The sequence below is a fragment of the Triturus cristatus genome, chromosome 7 (genome assembly GCF_964204655.1).
Source record: "Triturus cristatus chromosome 7, aTriCri1.1, whole genome shotgun sequence".
NCBI classification, from domain to species: Eukaryota; Metazoa; Chordata; class Amphibia; order Caudata; family Salamandridae; genus Triturus; species Triturus cristatus.
In genome coordinates, this window is record NC_140590.1 from 1,083,544,695 (window position 1) to 1,083,565,275 (window position 20,581).

At 44.9% G+C, this 20,581-nt stretch overlaps 1 protein-coding gene across 1 annotated transcript in view; it reads right to left on the reverse strand.

Moving 5' to 3' along the window:
- Positions 1-20,581, reverse strand: part of LOC146811134 (uncharacterized) — a 262,070-nt gene that overhangs the window by 20,369 nt on the left and 221,120 nt on the right. The window contains exons 8-9 of the mRNA XM_085615039.1: positions 2,368-2,388; positions 1,440-1,460 (exon numbers count right to left, since the gene is read on the reverse strand). Of these exons, the coding sequence (XP_085471165.1) occupies positions 1,440-1,460; positions 2,368-2,388 (42 nt within the window). The remainder of the gene's footprint in view (positions 1-1,439; positions 1,461-2,367; positions 2,389-20,581) is intronic.

The following is a 20,581-nucleotide window of genomic DNA, read 5'->3' on the forward strand; positions in this document are numbered from 1 at the left end:
ATTGAATTGCCTCTACCATGTTCATCACTGATGAAGAAAAAACGTTTTTTTAAATGGGGACAAATCTGAGATGCTCCTCGTGGACGGCCTGCACTCACCAACTGCACCTCACTTGACCTGATTCTCCCTTCCTCAAGCTGTGTCAAAAGCACATATTCATGGAGTCTTGTTTAACAGTCAGCTTTCTTTTATACAACAGAAAAAACTGTCTCTAAATATTCCATTTATTACCCATGTCTGCTGCTTCATGCCCTTCCTGTCCTCTTCATCCTCTGAACGTTGCTATTAAGCTTGCTGTTGTGATGTATCACCTTGACAATTGCAATAGCTTGTGTAATGGTCTGCTGAATAAATCAGTCAGCAAACTCCAAATGCTCAAAACAAAGCTGTCCAACTACTGTTTGGCCTAAATTACCATGACCTTATTAGGACCATTCTCAAAGCCTTCCACTAGCTCCCTGTACAGGCCAGAGCAAATTTCAAAGCACAATGCCTTTTAATAAAGCTATACACAGCAGGTCCACTGACTACTTGTCCGAGCTATTCTTCTGCATAATTCGACTGCATGTCTACAATCTAGGAGCCAGAAATTTGTGTTAACCCACTAAGTTTGCCATCAAACATTTTGCAGATGATCATCTCATTGGAATTCACCGCCATTCTATAGAAGACTGAACAAATGACTCGGTGAAATTCAGGGCGCTCTAAACACCACTTTTCTACCTCACTTCCACATAGGTGCTTCCAGACAATCAAAGACCTGGGTCTGTTATTGAGATGCCTACAACCAGCCACTCCATCATGCCTTACCCACTACAGAACCTTAATCTTAAAGAAACCTTACAACAAATGTGTGCTTAACATATTTATTTAAAACTGAATAATTTAGTCGTGAACAACGCAACAACACTTGCACCACAGGAATGATCAATGTATGCACAATTGCTGTCCCTCTGCTAGATTTTGATCTGTTGGGGGCAGTCCACACTTGTTGCTTGTCCCATATCTACCAATTTGCCAGCGCCCCAGGACCAGCACTGGAAGATGGTCTTCCTGACAGTAGCCTCTTCCATTCTGCTGAAAGTATCACACAGGACGCAATCAATTCTTGATCCAGGGCAGTGAGATTCAAACTTTAATATATCAATATCTCAATGTGCATATCAAGTTATTTACCAGGCCTTAAAGAAGAAGTCATGTTTCAATTCACTGTAATCATTTTGTTTGACTAATTTCCATTATGAACTATGCTCTTCCACATTCAGCTCATTTTAGTGTCATACTCTTCACTAACAGGTTTGAAGGTAAAATCATTGATATTTTGTTGCAGGCTTATTGCAATCTGAACACACATCACACTCAAAGGTTTTACTTAGGAAAAGTTTGAAAGCACAATAAAAGTACAGAAATTATTTACGGAAACAGTACATCTTTCTTACCGGTTCAGCCAGCATTGTATCCTATTGAGATTTAGGAGACAAAAGCAAATATCCATTTATCATTAGTCAGTGTTCTGATGCACACTCCAGGTGGAACATTGAATGAAATAGCCACACACACTCATCTAGAGATGGACCAAAAACGCGACTCCCTATGGTCTGACTAGCACACCACTGTTTCTTGAGAATTTAATAAATGATCTATGTGACATACACCATCTAAATACCTTCGCCATGATGAAATATATTGACAACAATTGATGAATAGACACAGGCGTCACCTAAGGTGGCATCAGTCACTGACTCCTCTAAGATTGTTACTGGGAGTTCATTGCTGTGTGGAAGGTGTAGGTGGTGCACCATGGCAGCCACTACCAATTTGCCTAAAGCTCAGTAGAAGTGGCTAGGGTTATTTCAAGATTTATTCCAGCTACCCTGAATTCCTTTACTCAGTCCACCTTGACTGACAGTGGGGTTTACATAGAGGCATGCCATATACATATCAGTCCCTGCCCACTCTCACCTTCAGATCATTTTATTAATTGTGTTGTTGTGAAACTAAGCTCACACAGGCCCTGCTGACTGTGGATGGTGGATGGCTGCTGAAGGTATTATTTCAGCAGAGACCAACCAAATCCACATGTGAATACTTCTTGCATGCAATAAATGATTTTTATTGACTTTGAACTATGAACAATGTTTGAAATTTGTATAATAATCCTTTTTGCTAATGTGCATTACTCAAAATGTCCTGTCACCTCCACACCATTCTGTTTATGACTGGAGCCTCTATCTGCTGGTTTTATTCAGTCATGTTTTTGAGATTCCTAACACACTTGACACACCGGGGGGTGGGGGGGGATTTCAAAAGGTTCAAACTTCAAGAGAATATAACAAGACCTGCATGTACGAAATATATTTATCTTACCGACCACGGATCGATGGTGGTCTGAGAAAAGATTCAGAAGAACAGAATAGAATGCATAAATTGGATTATTCAAAGCTTATAAAAACAATCATCATTAACATATAAATACATTAATAACCGTACTGCTAGATGTTTAAAGCTCATACTGCCCCATAAGCAAACTGTTCACTATTCAGTGACCTGGGATCTGCTCTTAGACATCTAAATACCATGGAATTCCATTTTTGAAAGTCAGCCGAAGTGTCGTCAACATTGATTGGTTTCTTATTTGTATGGATCAACTGAGTAGTTCAATCGTGCCTTCTCAGAGATCCCTACACCTTATATATTATTATTTTTTAATTATTATTGAGCATAGCAAGGACAGAACATTATTGTTATAAATTTGGACATTAGGAAAAGTGGTGATACACATTCTTAAACATTCTTAAACATTTTTTGACATTTGTAAACAAGAACCCTTAAAAAAATACCACATAAGTCCAGTGGAACCATCAATTCTTTAAAAAAGCTACCCAAAACTACACAAAAATCTAAAATACATTTCCCCTAAAATATTACACCGGCTACCTCTTAACAAACATGTTTACAAACATAGGGGCATATTATCAAGACAGGCGATAAAATTATCGCCGCTTTAGCGGCAGAAAACTGCCGCTAAAGCGGCGATAATGGGCTTGATAATATGCTCTATGGAATTCCAATTGAAGCCCATGTTAGATGTGAAGGACATCTAACCTGAGCTTCAATTGGAATTCCATAGAGCATATTATCAAGCCCATTATCGCCGTTTTAGCGGCAGTTTTCTGCCGCTAAAGCGGCGATAATTTTATCGCCCGTCTTGATAATATGCCCCATGTATACTAAAAAAAGGAGCATTAAATTAAATATTTCTGCCCTCATATTCTTCTTTTCTAAAAAGGAAGGAGCCGGGGACAAATAGACCCTCCCTTTGCTACGAGGCCCTAAAAGGACATATGCATTATTGCCTACAACGGAACTCATAAAGATAAATAAATGATAAAACGAACACACCTTTTAACTGGAGTTGTCTGTGGTGGTAGGTGATATCGTCCTCAGCTGAGTAGGTAAACCTATGTATTGGCTGTTAGTTGTTCAAGCTTGAAAGGATCTGATTCCCACTGTCTTAGCCTACTCTGTAATTCATTTCTTACATAACATGGCACAACGCATCTCTGAAAACTGCAGGCATGCTGTCACTCAGAAACTACTACAAAATGGCCTCACACTATATGGTGGGGACGTCAGCTTGGTGGTAGAGGCACATGAAGCATATAGAACAGAGGTATTTTACTCCTGGGTTACATTCCCAGCCGCAGAAAATGCAACGTGGGTATTTCACAAATCTGAAGTAGGTGAAACACCAGATGAGTACACTCCATATGTGGCCATAGAAGTCCCTCTAACTTACCACGAACATGCAATTTGGTTTAAAGGTGCCCTACCCACACTACAGAAAACATGAGACCGGGCTTACTCAGCAATGAGGGAGTGACATGGCCAGTCCTAGCCGGATACACACCGCATTCCGGTACAATAATTTAGATCTACATTAAAATGGAGAAGTGTGGCTCAATGGTTAGAGCGGCAGACCCTGATGCAGAGGTCTGGCCCGGACCAGGGTTCAATTCCCGCCTCAGTGGGTCTTGGGCTCAATTTCCCCGGACCCGATAATTCTCGCCTCGTGCCTATTCTAATCATGGGTCTCACTCTGCAACTCTGGGCAATAGCTAGCTTAATCTCCACAACGGCCCCAAAAGCGCTAGGATGCCTGGCTTCACCCTGGGGGTGCCCAGAAGTGGGCACTTCACAGGGAAAGGCCGGGAAGGGTTCTACAGCGGTATGTGTACAGTGCCTGAGAGACCCTTTCGGGGGGTGCGGTGCGCTATATAAATGCACTACATTTACATTTACCGCCGCCCCGCAGCAGGGATTATACAATAATTTAGTAACAATATACAGATGCCTTACACAGTTCGTAATGCGAACATTAACAGTTACCCCTGAGCGGGCAGTTCAAGCTGCACTGCCACAATTGGTTACACTAGCTATTAGCCCACAAACATTGAATGCAGTTATGGGAAAGGTTCCCACCAAGAGGGAAGAAATTCCGTTCTGGATTGCACAAAAGAGAAATCAGATTTAAGCACTATTTCCCCATATGGGCCAGCAGGAAAAACACAGAATACTAACCATTTGTTTGCCAATGGGGATGAATCCCCCAGTAGAGGACTGCGCTACTTGGGGTATGGTCTGTGACCGCTCAGCCCTCCACAGGGCTTGGTCGCCCCACTCACTGCTGCCGCTCCTGCCTGCCTTTGCCGCCTCCTGCCTGCAGATTCCTTCGCTCGCTGCCCGCTGCTCCTGGGAATTTCCCGCTGCTCCTGGGAATTTCCCGCTGCCCGCTGCTTCTTGGAATTTCCCGCCGCTGCCTCCCTGCGGCCCTGCCCCCCTGTGATTCCATTCGCAGCCCCGCTCCCGCCACCCAGCTGCTCCTCCCTCCCGGCTCCTTACTTATGGTGCCCCCAGAGCGACCGCGCAGCAGACGCGTGCAGCGGGAGCGCCGATTGAGAGCTGAAGGTGTGCCAAAGGTAAGCCCGTCTGCGCCCGTCCGCGCCTGGACCGCGCCCAGCGCCAGACCCCCTGGTCCTCGCCCTCGCCAGCACACCCTGCACATCTACGATGCCAAAACCCTCCACGCACTCAACGCCGGCCGAAACACCGCCTGCTACCGAGCCACCCCGAGACGCACCCACGGCCCCTTCACCTGCCTGACCTGCCGCTTCACCGGCCTCCGACCCAACACCGCACCTGCTAAACCGAGCCCCAGCAACAAACACCTGATGTGCATCCTGCTCAACACCCGCTCCGTTCACAGGCATGCCGTCGAACTCTGGAACCTCCTCGACTCGACAGCACCAGACATCGCCTTCCTGACGGAAACCTGGATGAACGCCTCCTCAGCGCCCGACATCGCCATCGCCGTCCCGGAAGGCTACAAAATCACCAGGAAGGACCGCATCAACCAGACAGGAGGAGGCATCGCCATCATCCACAAGAACACCATCCGCATCACGACCAACTCCGATTACACCTTCACCTCCGCCGAACACCTCCACTTCCAGATACACACCGACCCCAAGACCACGCTCAGAGGCACCCTCGTCTACAGACCACCGGGACCACGCACACAGTTCAGCGAAGACATCACAGACTTCGTCAGCCCGCACGCCATCAATTCCACCAACTACATCCTCCTGGGGGACCTCAACTTCCACCTGGAGGACAACAAGGACCGCAACACCACTGCTCTGCTGGACAACCTGGCCAACCTCGGACTCAAGCAACTGGTAACCACCCCCACCCACTACGCCGGCCACACGCTTGACCCAGTCTTCTCATCCAGCAAATACGTCACCTTCAGCCACTCCACCAATTTCCAGTGGACTGACCACAGCAGCGTCCACTTCAGCTTCAGTAAAACGACGACCCACCACCACCCTCAACAAGCCCCCCGCAGGAGCTGGAACAAGATCACCGGCGACCAGCTCACCACCTTCCTCAGCCAGAACCCCCCCCACCAGCTCAACGGACCCCAACGAAGCCGCCAACAACCTGACACAGTGGATCACCAACTGCGCAGACGCCCTCGCACCACTGAAGAAGAACCCCCCCAGCAGACGCGGCAGCAAGAAAGCCTCCTGGTTCACCGACGAGCTCATCACCTCCAAGAAGAACTGCCGCTCCCTGGAGAACACTTGGCGCACCAACCAGACCACAGACAACATGACGGCCCTCAAACACGCCACCCGCAAACACCAACAACTGATCCGCGCCACAAAGAAGACAGCCTTCAAGGAACGACTGGACAACAACACCCACAACAGCAAGGAACTCTTCAGCATCGTCAAAGAGCTCTCCAACCCCGACGCCGGAAACAATGACATCACTCCCTCGCAAGACCTCTGCGACTCCCTCGCAGCCTTCTTCCACGACAAGATCGCCAACATTCACAACAGCTTCGGCCCACCAACCACGAACCCCACCACCGAACCGATGCCCCCCACCGCCACCCTCCGCACCTGGACCCCAGTCAGCACCGAAGACACAACACGCACAATGAACACCATCCACTCCGGATCCCCTACGGACCCCTGCCCACACCACATCTTCAACACGGCCGACCACATCATCGCACCCCACCTCCGCGACATCATCAACGCCTCCTTCAACACCGCCACCTTCCCGGAGTGCTGGAAACACGCCGAGATCAGTGCCCTGCTGAAGAAACCAACTGCAGACCCCTCCGACCTCAAGAACTACCGCCCCATCTCGCTCCTCTCGTTTCCTGCCAAAGTCATCGAGAAGACCGTCGACAGACAGCTAGCCGCCTTCCTCGAGACCAACAGATCCCTCGACCACTCGCAATCCAGCTTCCGAGCCAACCACAGCACGGAGACCGCCCTCATCGCAGCCACAGACGACATCAGATCCCTAATGGACAACGGGGAAACTGCGGCCCTCATCCTCCTGGACCTCTCCGCAGCGTTCGACACTGTCTGCCACCGCACCCTGGTACAGCGCCTGAACAACACCGGCATCCAGGACAAGGCACTGGAGTGGATCACCTCATTCCTCGCCGGAAGAACCCAGAGAGTCCGCCTCCCCCCGTTCCGGTCAGCGGCCACCGAAGTCATCTGCGGCGTTCCACAAGGGTCATCGCTCAGCCCCACCCTCTTCAACATCTACATGAGCCCCCTCGCAACCATCACACGTCAACACAACCTCAAGATCATCACCTACGCCGACGACACCCAGCTGATCCTCTCCCTCACCAGCGACCCGGACGCCGCCAGAGCCAGCCTACACGAAGGGATGAAAGACGTCGCCGAATGGATGAAGAACAGCCGCCTGAAACTGAACTCAGACAAGACGGAGGTCCTCATCCTGGGATCATCACCCTCCGCCTGGGACGACTCCTGGTGGCCCCCGGCCCTGGGAGCCACCCCCAAGCCAACGGACCACGCACGCAACCTAGGCTTCATCCTGGACTCCTCCCTCTCGATGACCAGACAACTCAACGCCGTCTCGTCTTCATGCTTCAACACCCTGCGCATGCTTCGAAAGATCTTCCGGGGGATCCCCACCGAGACCAGGAAGACGGTCACCCAGGCCCTCGTCACCAGTCGGCTGGACTACGGGAACGCCCTCTACGCCGGCACCGCCGACAAACTCCAGAAGAAACTCCAACGGATCCAGAACGCCTCAGCACGACTCATCCTGGACATCCCCCGACACAGCCACATCTCCGGACACCTGAGAGACCTGCACTGGCTCCCCGTCAACAAATCACGTTCCGACTCCTCACCCACGCACACAAGGCCCTCCACGACCTGGGCCCCAAGTTCCTCAACAGCCGCCTGACCTTCCACAAGCCCACCCGCCAGCTCCGCTCCGCCAGCCTCGCTCTCGCCACCGTCCCCCGCATCCGCAGAGCCACCGCCGGAGGAAGATCCTTCTCCTACCTGGCAGCCAAGACATGGAACTCCCTCCCCATCCACCTCCGGACAACGCAAGACCATCTCGCCTTCAGGAAGCAACTCAAGACCTGGCTGTTCGAGCAGTGCGTTCCCCCCCCCCCCTTCCCCCAGCGCCTTGAGACCCTCCGGGTGAGCGGTGCGCTATACAAATGCCTATGATTGATTGATTGATTTGCTGTAGTATATACCAGAACATATGGTACCCCTTCACTAACAGTTCTACCTGACGTATCCAGAATGAATGTATGACGTTGCATCGCATACATTTACAATTAATGCCTTTACAATGCAGTTTTCACATTGTAACATCCTTTACAACACATTCCATTACATTGCATTATACCTTTACAACGCATACCATTATATTGCATACCATTACATCACATTTAGGGTAAGTGTTGGATAGTATTGGGGTAATAATTAGTATTCTAACTCCAGTGAGTGCAACAGTAAGGTAAGTGTTGGATAGTGTAGGGGTAAAAATTACTATTCTAACTCCAGTGAGTGCAACAGTAGGGTAAGTGTTGGATAGTGTAGGGGTAAAAAATACTATTCTAACTCCAGTGAGTGCAACAGTAGGGTAAGTGTTGGATAGTGTAGGGGTACTATGCGTTGTAATGGTGTGCATTGTAATGACATGCGTAGTAATGGTGTGCATTGTAATGACATGCGATGTAATGGCTGCATTGTAATGACATGTGATGTAAAGGATGTTGCGATGTAATGACTGCTATGTAAAGGTAGTGCGATGCAATGACTGCGTTGTAAAGGTTGTTTCCCGAATATGCGATGTTACAATACAAACAATTACAACGCGGGCCATTACAACGCGGTTTTTACATCGCAACTACCATTACATCCCATGATTTTACAATGCATGTCATTACAACGCATTTTTAAAAACTAGCATTACAATACATATCATTACAACGCATACCATTACAACGCATACCATTACAATGCATAATACTTTTAGGGTAACAGTGGGATACGTGTTGGATAGTGTAGGGGTTAAAATTACTATTACCATGTACCCCAAAACCCATACCCACCTTAAAATTAAAAATCTCCATTACTTACTTTATAATGCGCTGTAATGGCATGCGTTTTAATGGTATGCGTTGTAATGGCATGCGTTGTAGTGACATGCATTGTAATGGCATGCATTGTAATGGCATGTGATGTAAAGACAGTTGCGTTGTAAAGTCTGCGTTGTAATGTTTTTTTCCTGAGCCAGAATGGATTCAGAGATTCAAAATGTTGCACAGTGAAGCACAAGTTGCTTTGGAAATAGGTGGTGAAGCTGAAAGAATGCTTGTCACTGGCTCATGTCATTCATACATTGAGTCAGCAACATGTTAGCGTTCACATTGCAGGGAATTCACTGGCTGCAGTTGCTGCAATCATTCGTTCGAGTACGAGGATAGACATAGACATCTTGGTTGCCCTCAATGTTGCGCACAATGACCCACACCTGCCAAAAGCACTCCTACAAGTTAGATGAACAAAACACACTGTATGCTCAGATTCCAGGAGTGGGGGACAGAGTAATACTAAACAGTGACTGCAAACTCGAATTAATTCTAGCTGCACATGAGAGTCTGGCTTCTGCACATGCAGGGGTAGTTGATACAGTTTCATTATTGCAGCAACCCTACTGGTGGCCAGGTCTATTCAAACAGGCCAAGGACTTGGCATCAGCAGATGAAGAGTTCCACCATGGCACGTCCACCTCAGATGCCTGTTCTGATTTGAAACAAGCCCCTGGTTTGTGTTTATTTAGACCATTGAGGCCCCCTATCACCAGACAGGGCTTACAAGTATACCTTGGTGGCAGTGGATTCCTGGTTTCAATTCCTTTGGGTCTGGCTACAGTGATCGACTGACGTCCAAACTATTTTAAATGATGTGCGAGTCTTTATCAGGACATATGCAGTTGGCACTCTACATTTTGACCGTGGTCTGGCGTTTAGCTCAAGGGTTCCAATGAGGCCACGGAAAGTTTTGGTGTGACCCTGCTTGCCTCATCTCCATACCATCCCAAGGAAAACAAGGTAGTGGAGAGAAAAAACTGGGACTTAAAGTAGTCTTTAACAACAAGGGTCTTAGGGCCAGATGTATCAAGCGTTTTCTTGTTCGCAAATGGGCCAATTCTCAGAATTGGCCCGTATGCGAACGGGAAAAAGCCTTTTGGGGTGTATCATCCCAAAACGCATTTGTAAAATAGTTAATCACAATTTTTGCGATTTCCTATTTTGCGAATGCATTTAGGGAATCACAATTTGTGATTCCTTGAATGCAATGCAGAAAGCAAGAAACATTTGCGACCTGGCTTTAATGAATCGCAAATTACCACCAACTTCTATTTGGTGGTAATTTGCAAATTCCTTTGAAAAAGCACTTTTTAGCATTTTCCTTAGTGGCATGTGGTGCACATGCATGCCCCCGTAGGGCATGTATCTGGGCCACATGTGCACACATGCATATTTCAGGGGTGCAACAGGGTGTCCTTTTGGTACCCTTGCTCCCTTGCAATTGCATGCGCAATTTGCGAGTACCTATTTGGTACTCGCAAATTGCGAATGCAATCCTATTCATTTCTAGTGGCCTCTAGTCCCATGGGAATGAATGGGAAGATATTCCTTAATACACTATTAAGGAATATGTAGGATTTGCATTTTTTGTGCAAATCCTACATTCATTGCATTTTGCGATTTTTAATTAGCGAATCAGTAAAATTCGCTATTGATTAATCACAAAAGCAAATCTTGATACAGCTGGCCCTTAGGCTCTGGTCGCTGTTGGGTCCACCACCTTTATGGGGCCCAGAGGGCTTTAATAAATATGCCAAGAAAATCTCTGGGTGGTCGGCCCCCTTATGACATCCTGTTCGGGGTTAAGTTGTGGGTCCCAGACCTCGACAATGCCAGCACAGTGGCGGCGGCAACACATTTGACATCAATTAATGTTTGGCTGTTTTACAGGACTTGAAAGACTTCCAGGACAAACAAAGCAACGTCGAAGTAAAATGCACCACCACTGGAGAAGTAAAGGTAGCTCCAGCAAGATCCGTCTGGATCCCAAAAGTCAGGGATCTGGTCAGAGAAAAGATTGTGGAGAAGAAAAAATGTAGGCCATCTTACAGAGTGACTGTTCCTGTGCTGGCTGTTGAAGGTTCACAGACAGTACTTCTACCTCCACTGGCCTGATGTTGAGACAAACAATGTGTCTCAATTGATCTGATCCAATCACGCTTTGTGGCCAGTTCTCAACAGTAAGCTCTGTGGACTCATGGGTAGCTACCAATCTCCTCTCGCTGCCATACAGGAGGTTCAGATTGGAGCCTTAATTACAAATGAAGCTTGCTCTCTTCAACAAGAGACAACAGTAAACAAGAATGAAGTATGTCTTCTACCTGTTTCAAAAACAACAACAACTGTGCAGTCAATGAGTACAGAAGCACAGATTTCAATACGGAATCCTAAAAATAACAAGGTCTATGTCAATGTAACACAGATTGAGTCTTCATTAAGTTCGACACAGCCTGCTGAGCTGCCAAAGACAGACTGGACGGCCTCTGGATATTTAATCGACTTTGATGACTTCTCTTCTGACGCATCGGAACTGCCTTTGCCCCCTCCACCCCTACCTTTTTAACCGAAGGTGGGTGTCTTCTATCTTTGGCTGAAAAGAACATACTTTGTTGCACCTTTGGATTACAATTGCATTACTTTTCCTGATACTCTGTATTGGTTCTGTGACTGTGTTCTTTTTCAGAGACTTGTCCATCATGAACATTTCAGCTGTTCCTGTTCTGGATGAGATTGTATGGGATAAGGTATCGCTTGATATTTATGGTTCCACATTTGTTTTAAATTCCTTTAAGTGACATTATCACCCCCAGTACTATTTCTGATGATTGGAGCATTGATACAGTTTTTATGAGAGGTTTTGTTTTCAGCATTACGGTCATCATTTTCTACAGATAGCTGGTATTCCTCGTGAAGTTTTTAACTTTACACAATGCGAACATTGCCCTACACCACCAAGGGGTAGTTCAGAAGTATTTTCACAGAATTTCGACTATTTTTATGCTTATGATACATCAGACCCAGCCTCATTTTACTATAGGCTTGCACCGTCACCTGCAAAGAAAAATATGTTAACAACACGAAGATGATTTACTTTGCTTCTTTCCTCTCCCAACTGTCTGAACTAGGGTTTGACTTTTGGAGGGACACAATTGATGTGAAATTAGTCTGGAGGACTATAGATTGGCAAGTTCAGGGAACCAAAGCTTTATTTAGAGCCTGTTTAATATGACAAAAAATGATATTTCTGAACAAATCTGTGCAACAGACAATGTGTCTTGGCCTTGCCAAGATAAAAGATTTGAACACACCACGTTTTCCCACTCGCAGCACTGGCATCCCTTAACACCATATGATTAGAATACTATTGACACTACGCTACTTGAGTAAGCATAACTCATCAAGTCCCAATTGGAAGGTATGGTTAGTTTGTCCATTAGACTCAAACACATGTCAGGCTCGATTCCTAGGTAACAGCAAGGGATTTACAGCAAATAGGCCGACATGCGATATGTGCAGACTGAACAGTCGGGCATGGTAACAACTTACAGTGTTGGGAAGTTGAGTCTTGATTGGCTAAAAAGCTTGCCACTGTCATAGGAAATTGCAGGGTAGGTCGAATACACTGGACACAGTGATCATCCAAGTAAGTGCTCTACACTCTGAGCAGGCCATTCCCTCTCCCACAGAACACTTGCCTCATCTTTTGATTTCTTGCCTTGTACTTACAGACACGGTCCTCTGCTTTCGACCCAAAGTGCAAAACGTCCTTGATTTTCGGGTAAGAAAATATCCCTGCACTCACCTTGATTCACTTTACATGTGTTTTGTGTGTCTTTGTCTGTTTGTAAAAGTCGGATTTTTATATTGTTGATTACGTAAACCTCACTCATCTAAATAAGTGGGATGTGTGACACTACGATATGCATGACAGGAGCATTGAATTTGTACTTCTAGCATGCTTAGATTCACGCATTTCACATCAATGTTATTAATTACTCCCTGCACCCCCCCCCCCAGGGCCTGTACAAACCCTCACAAATTAACATCACATGATCAAACTTGTTTTTATCTTACAGGGTGGATTGGGACACCCCATTTGGGATATTTAATGTAGGCACTTGCTTGACTTACTTACCTACTTATTTGCTGTACAGTAATCATTTGATACCCATAAGCCACGCACCTAAACTTGTTTAAAGGTAGGAATACCTATCATTGTTTTCTGGTCCTGAAGAAATGGCATGGATCCCTCTTAAACTCCAGAGGCATGGAACATGTCGACCTACACACACTGATAAACTGCCATTCTTCATAATTAGAAGCTAGCAATCTACACATAATCATTTTTAATCCATACCAAGGGGACTCCTGATTAAATTTGACTCATGTTACCCCTTGGGTAGTTTTAATTTACCATTCCACTCTCTCCATACACCCGCACTCATCTTGGCTATTTTTAAACAATCTCTACCAAAGCGCCCTCTCGCGGGGCCCATAGGGCACTGCAGTGCCGAGCCCATGAGGAGCTAAGCCTGATGATGAAGCATGACATCTTCACGGGTTTGTGAGGGCACTACGTTGTGATAAGGAAGATCCCCTTGCTATTATCCATCCTGATACATATTTTTGTAGAAACAGTTGCCCTCCAAGTATTTGCACTACAACATGGACAGTCCCATCCTAGGTCAATCCTATTGTTGAGCTGAACACTTCAGATACTGTGTTCTGGCCACATGCCATGGTGAAACACTAACTTCACAAATCTGTTTTCACCATGCTACTTTTCAGAACAACAGATAGCTACGGCCCGGAAAAATGCAAAATACACAATGTTACATATTGAAAAACTAGAGAAATTTCCTTTTATCACTGCTGAGACAGCATTCTTGGATTGGATAATCCATGGGAAAATTACACTACCAATCTCGACTTTACACTTTCAGTACTGTCTAAAACACCATCAAGTGCCCAGATATGTAGCATTGGGTGAAGGGTACATACACAAACAATGGGAGCTTCCGTTCACATTCCGGTGTTGGAACAAGGATACTGATGTTTTTGTGAGTGTCTCTGACTGCGAGAATACTTTAAGTGAGTCCCTAGTATGCAAAGACGTTCCTGTGCATGAAGCATGTAATGCATCTGTGGCAAACTTGTCTTTCTACTTGAAAGGTTCTCCAGCAGCCATGACACATCCGAATTTCAGATTGCTCTCAAATGGGAATTACCTGATGCTGAACAGTCAAGGTTGCTGTGGGAAGCAACCAGAGGTTGCCTATGTGGTGACCGTATCTTCCATTCTTACTTGCTGTACGCAAGTCCTGTTTCCGCCTGCCCATGCAGTTAGGGAGGATACGCTGTGGCCTTCAATGAATCTTACCACTGTGCATTTTGACGCCATGACCAAACGAAAGCCTTATTATTTCAAAAAGATGTGGCCTTAAATTTGGCCAAGGAGATGTTTAATCTTCAGGTGGTGCATTCCTCTTCGGAGATACAGGCAATCTCCATACCAACGTCCCACAACATTTTGGAGAATTGGTTCATCGCATTTTTAACATGTCTAGTACGACTGGAATAGCAGGGTTTTTCAGGATCATTGGCTCTGGGTTGGTCAGCATCTTCCAGACGGTGTTTTCAGTTATTCCATCCTTTATCTACTCCCTCCTCTAAAGTACATTTGGAGAATTTCCACTGGTCCTGCTTCTAATTGAAGAGATATTGCTTTCAATATTTTTTCTCCACAGTGGATGTCCCAGTTCGAGATCAAATGGAGCTGGCGCTGCCTCATGTCCTTTTGTGCTGTGAATGCATGGTGCATAACTTTGGCGCACCCTTATTTTTAAGAACTTGATGAGCATTGGTTCCTGTCATTTCGGCCTGTTTGGCTTCGTTGCATACAGCCTGTGTTCCGCTGCCTCCTGTGCACTTACGAGTGAGCCCTGGACCTGTGCTTGGCGTCGCAATTGGTTGAAACTTCGGACATACATGTACTGGTGGAGCCACTGAAGGCCCATCTGTGGAGCTGTCCCTTGCAATTCTATTGCTCCTTGCTTGACCATGTGTTATAGTTTGACAGAGAGCAAGGGGCCTTATCAGAGAACAGAGCACACAAGTGCGAGTGTCGTAACCTCTCTTCTTCCTGCCGTGCTCCTTCCCGAACCCCGCAACATATGAGTGGCATCGCCAGACAATACAACTTCGGACAGTAGCATTGCTGGGAGAGGCCTGCACCCCAGCTGTAATTGTCCTGCCGGTGGTAAGGCACAAAGAGAGGCCCAACTTATGCCCCTTATGCACATTTTTTTAAACTGAGATGAAGACCCTTTATGGCCCTAAAACTGACTTCAGTCAGCCACCGTCAGCCCCAGAGGACTTGCCATGCAGATAAATTGCTAATTGTTTGTACGTAATTCGGAGAGTGCTTAGAATAACACTATCATCACAGCTAACCTCTAGAGGGTCTAATTGGTAACAAAAGCAAAAACAATGTGATTGGTAGAAGTGGTTTCAAGTCCTCACCTCTTACAGCAAGTCTATGTGGAGGTATCTATCACTCAAACAGCAGCAGATTAGTTGGGTTGGTGCTTTTGTGGTATCACTCTACTACAAGTGGTGCCAGCACACATTGGTCAAAAGATCCTCTGTGTAAACAATATAAACGAAGATACCAAAGCACTCAATGGGAGTCCAAACACATTCAGTCCACAAAGTAAGGATTCTTGTAGAATTTAAAATCTGTAATTTGTTGCAGACAGGGGCCAAGTAACCGTGATCATTGGTACAAACGTGTGGCAAACAGAAGAAAACAACTGACGTGTTTCGTCACAAAGTGTCTTCTTTAAGGCTGTAAATGTGTATAAACATATGATCACTCAGGTGTATCTTTAGAGTTACATGCATGTTTCAAGAATACAAGTTACATTTGTACTCAGGTGCCCTAGAATGGAAGGGGCTCTTTTCCCTGTGCTCCCAAAACATTTTAAAATAACTAAAGAATTTTAAAGCATGTGGTGAGCAACATTAAATCCAAAAGTGTGTAAAATAAGTAGAAGTGAGGCTGGTCCAATCAAAACCCATGGATAAAGATGAGACACCTTTGAAGTGATCACCAAATTTGCAGAAAGTGTGAAATCCAACTTTTGTAGACATCCAGTCAAACACAGTAATTACTGCCACCAACATCCACCCAGTCCATAAATAAGGGAAAAACATGCCCAGTTAGACTTAGAGGAAAGAGTTACGGAACTAAGTAACCATTAAGATCCTAGTAAGCAATTCACAAGTAGAAAGATTTGGAGAGCCAAAGAACCTGAAAAGTAATAAATATGTTTACTCCACTGCAAGAAAAATGAGTTTAAAGTTAATGTATGAAGTAGGCTACATTGCAAAAACTTACAAGAATCGTGCAAGAAAAAGTCCCTAGCCATCAGATTTCAATGGATCGGTTCTTGCATCCAATTAGTGGAGAAAAATTTATTTCGTAAATGTAGTCTTGTACTATTCAAGAGCCACAGGTAACTGAGTGATGTAGGTAAGTGAAACATAAGATTAATGTCTCCCTACAGAGTGGGGTAATTTAGGTTGAAGGAGATTCTTAATATATCATAGAATCAACCTGTGGTCCAAAGACGCAAAGTTAGATTGCCCTCTGTACCCATCAGATGCAATACAGTGAAACTGGCTGGGATTCCAAAGACCATGACGATGTAAAAGACAAGAGGTGGGGAAAGAGAAAATAATGTAAGTCAAGTGCACGTATGTGGGGACACCACATTATTAGTCTGACAAATCTCTCCTGTGGGCCATAAATATCTGTTGACGGTCCAAAATTCATACGTGATTCACGATGTAACAGCAATGGGTCAAAGACAAGTACTTAATCATAAGTTGGGTTGCACCTACTATAAGTAAAATTGACAGTGGGTATAGAGAATAAAATGTATATTCAAATCTGGGCGATTAATGTGGTATAAGTATTACCTATCTAACCAAAAGGAGTATGCAATTGTCAAAGCCTGAGTAGCAGTGAAAAAGACAAGTTGGGGACCTTGATAAGGTTCTGCCTGTGAAATAAAAACTTGTAGTTATCTCCTCCACAGTGTAAAGTATGGTGAATGTCACCATTGTACATATGGTGTTATAAGTAGCAATAAGATGCCAGAGTCTCAAAATAATTTATGGCAAATGCCAACTCAATACTGTTAAATAGAGATACTTCTGCACCAGTCTCCATGATCAATAAGGAATCCTAAAGCCTTCTAGTTTGGCTGTCAAAGCGTGTAACAAAACAGAGCACTGTAAAATTGAAGAAAAAAAAGTAGAACCCCCTTTGTGTGCTAAATAAGCAGTCCAAGGTGGCGAGTGCCGTGTCCATAAAAGCCATAATGGATGTAGATGGTTTATGCACAAACCGACAAGTACAGCGCATATATTTAAACCATCCAGAAGGCCAACGTGGTGTAATGTATAAGCATTGTAGGCCACATGATATGTACTAATATTACAAGGCTGATGAGGGACTGTCATGACATGACAAATAGAAAACATAAAAAGCAGTGAGCAAAAATTATACAATCTCAGTAATAGAACCCCCACTCCCAGGTCCAAAAGTTTATTATGCTCGGAAATGCAGAGGGCATTATTGGCAAGAAAATAATGAAATCGCCGTGGTCAGTTATCTTTCAACGTGAAACGTCTGCGCGCAGTCTCGGAGTCCTGAAAGTAACGATTGTAATGTAACATAATGCTGAAGTACTTAAGTGATCAGTGATCAGAAAGGAAAAAGGGACAAGCACTCCCTAATGAATTGCATAGTCATAAGATCCGCCATTATGGCCAGTTGAAAATAGAATGCAGACTCCAATGCTTTAAATCTGTGCAGCATTTGAGAAAAGTGTTGGGAGTCAAGGAATGAAATCAAATTGAAGTAAAAGAAAAATGGATGAGAACAAAACGAATTCCCAGGCAAAGTAAGATCCACAAGATAACATCCACTATGTTAGGTAAAATTGTAAAATAATAGTATATTGAAACTGTGGAAGTATTCACTGGGGTCCCGCTCAAAATGGGTAAAAAGGAAAAAAGGATAATAGTTTGCAAAATACTATGAAGCCTGGTAACGTTGGGTTATAGGATCCCAGTAATAAGTATAGAGCCCTAGATTCGGCCATATTGGAGTGGCTCTCAGAAAGTGCATTTCATGGTAGTTATTATGTACAACAGATGTTAGAGACAGAAATATAGAGCCAGCCACTCCCTGTGGCCCCAGACATTGTAGTATAAAAGGTTATCCAAAGTTAGTATTCATTTTCAAAACAGTGTTTTTTCTAAGTTTTTATAACAATATGATTGTTTGGGTTGATAAGGTGTCATACCACTAACAGTTCAATTCTAAAAAGTGCATAACATTGTATGGGCAATTGTGAGTGACAGAAAAATATGATTATATACGAGATATTAAAATCGGCCATGCCTTGTGGCCATAGACAGTAAATTCTCCAAAATTAATAATTGTATTCAAAACAATATTTTTACAAAGCTCTTTTAACAATATGGTGGTTTATGGTTATTCAGGTATTGTACCGCTAACAGTTAAATTATGAAAGCACACAATATTATGTAAAGAAATCATACCCTGCACAAAGCATAATGCCTGACATAATAAATGATCCTGACCAGTAAAGTTTACAAGATTACTACATATAACAATTTGGGTTGCCTTACAATTGTGTATCAACTAAATAACTGGCAAAACGACAATTGAGTTGTTGACATGAGAACCTTCACATATCTACTCGTAGGATCTCTAACTCATGAGTTTTGAGTGCCCTGTGTAATTGGCTACTGATGGCTGAGAAATATTGTTAATTTAATCTGTGAGAAATAAATGAAGTTCCCTGTTGTTGTTAAGGTGATAATCAACAACCCTAAGTTTGGTGATCCATTTGGTTTCTGCTCTCCTTAAGGTCATGTTCCTATCACCACCTTTAGGGTCACATTCAACATGTGCTATACCATGAAATGTAATCCTAACACAAAAAACAAGAAGGGGGAGGCACAGTGTTAGAAATGGTGGTCTCTAGTTGGCAGAGGTAGGTACCTTTGTCCAAATGGGGACCCTTGCTTCTAATCAGGGTAAGGGGGATACACTTCTAAAATAACCCCTGCTCACCACCTTGGTAGCTTGGCACGAGCAGACAGGCTTATCTCAGAGGCAGTGTGTAAAGCATTTGTGAACACATACAGTAATACAGTGAAAACGCTACAAATGGACACCACACCAGTTTAGAAAAATAAGTAACCTTTATCGGAACCAAACAAGACCAAAACAACAAAAATCCACAATACAGTATTAAAAATATGACTTTTAAATGGTAAAAATAGTTCAGTTCAAAGCAAATTGTAGATGCAACACTTTTCACACGCAGTACCTTGGATGCGTCGCGCACACAAACTAAAAGGGTCACAAGGAAGGTGATGGGTTGGTTCCTTACACTGATGGAAGGCGATGAATTGGTTTCTTGCTCTGGGGAAGGTTATGCATTGGTTCCTTACTGCTGGGCAGGGGAGGTGATGTGTCGGTTCCTTACCGGACAGGAGGTGAAGCATCGTTTTTTTACTGCATGGGGAGGTGATGCGATGGTTTCTTATTGCGTCCCCCAACGATGTGACACACTTGGCGCCTCGATGTGGGGCGACGATCTGGGCCAATGCATGGGTTCTTGCAGCCGCACAGCAGGCCTTGCATCGGAATCGGTGCGGTGATCTTGGACTTCAGAAATCGGTACAGTCGATGCGCCGTGCAGCACTTTCTCCAGCCGTGGGCAGGTGCCACAACAATTTCTGTGGCGATGCGTCGGAAACAGGTACGGATGCATCACGCTTCTCGAAGTTGCGTTACTTTTTCCAGCTCCCAGCAGCAAACAGCCTCCAGAGGTCGAAAAGAACAGCAAGCACCTCTTAGCAGGTCAGAACTCCCAGCAAGAAAGTTCAGGGGAACTGGTGGTGAAGTCTTTGTGACCCTGAGACTTCAGAACAGGAGGCAAGCTCAAATCAAGCCCTTGGGGTTCTTCCTCAAGCAGGGGACACAGCAAAGTCCTTTCTCGTTTTGAAGCAAGTGACCAGACTAGGGCCACCCAGGTCGCCGGTGACCACCTCTCAGCCTTCCATACCAAATGAAGAGTCAGAGAAAAGAGTGGAGAATATACACCATTAATCAACTATTCTACACACTCAGAGCAGGCCCCGTCTGCACAGCCTCGAGAGAGTGTACAGAGGGCACTGAGAAACTGTAAGCATAAAGATACATTATATGCATTGTATGGTCAACTAATAGCGCGCCCACAGTGGAATTTTCCAAACAGATGTGACTGAGCAACGTAAAGACAAAAAAAACTTCTTCTCTTGTATCTTGAACATTTTCAAAGCCATTCCACCCAGCGTTGCGATTAAACTGCTAGACAGGTGGGAAAGGGCCTTTACCGAGAGGGAAAGTTACGCACTGGCACTAACAGTTCTTTGTTGCAGAAACAAAACTTAGCAAGGAGCATTTCACGG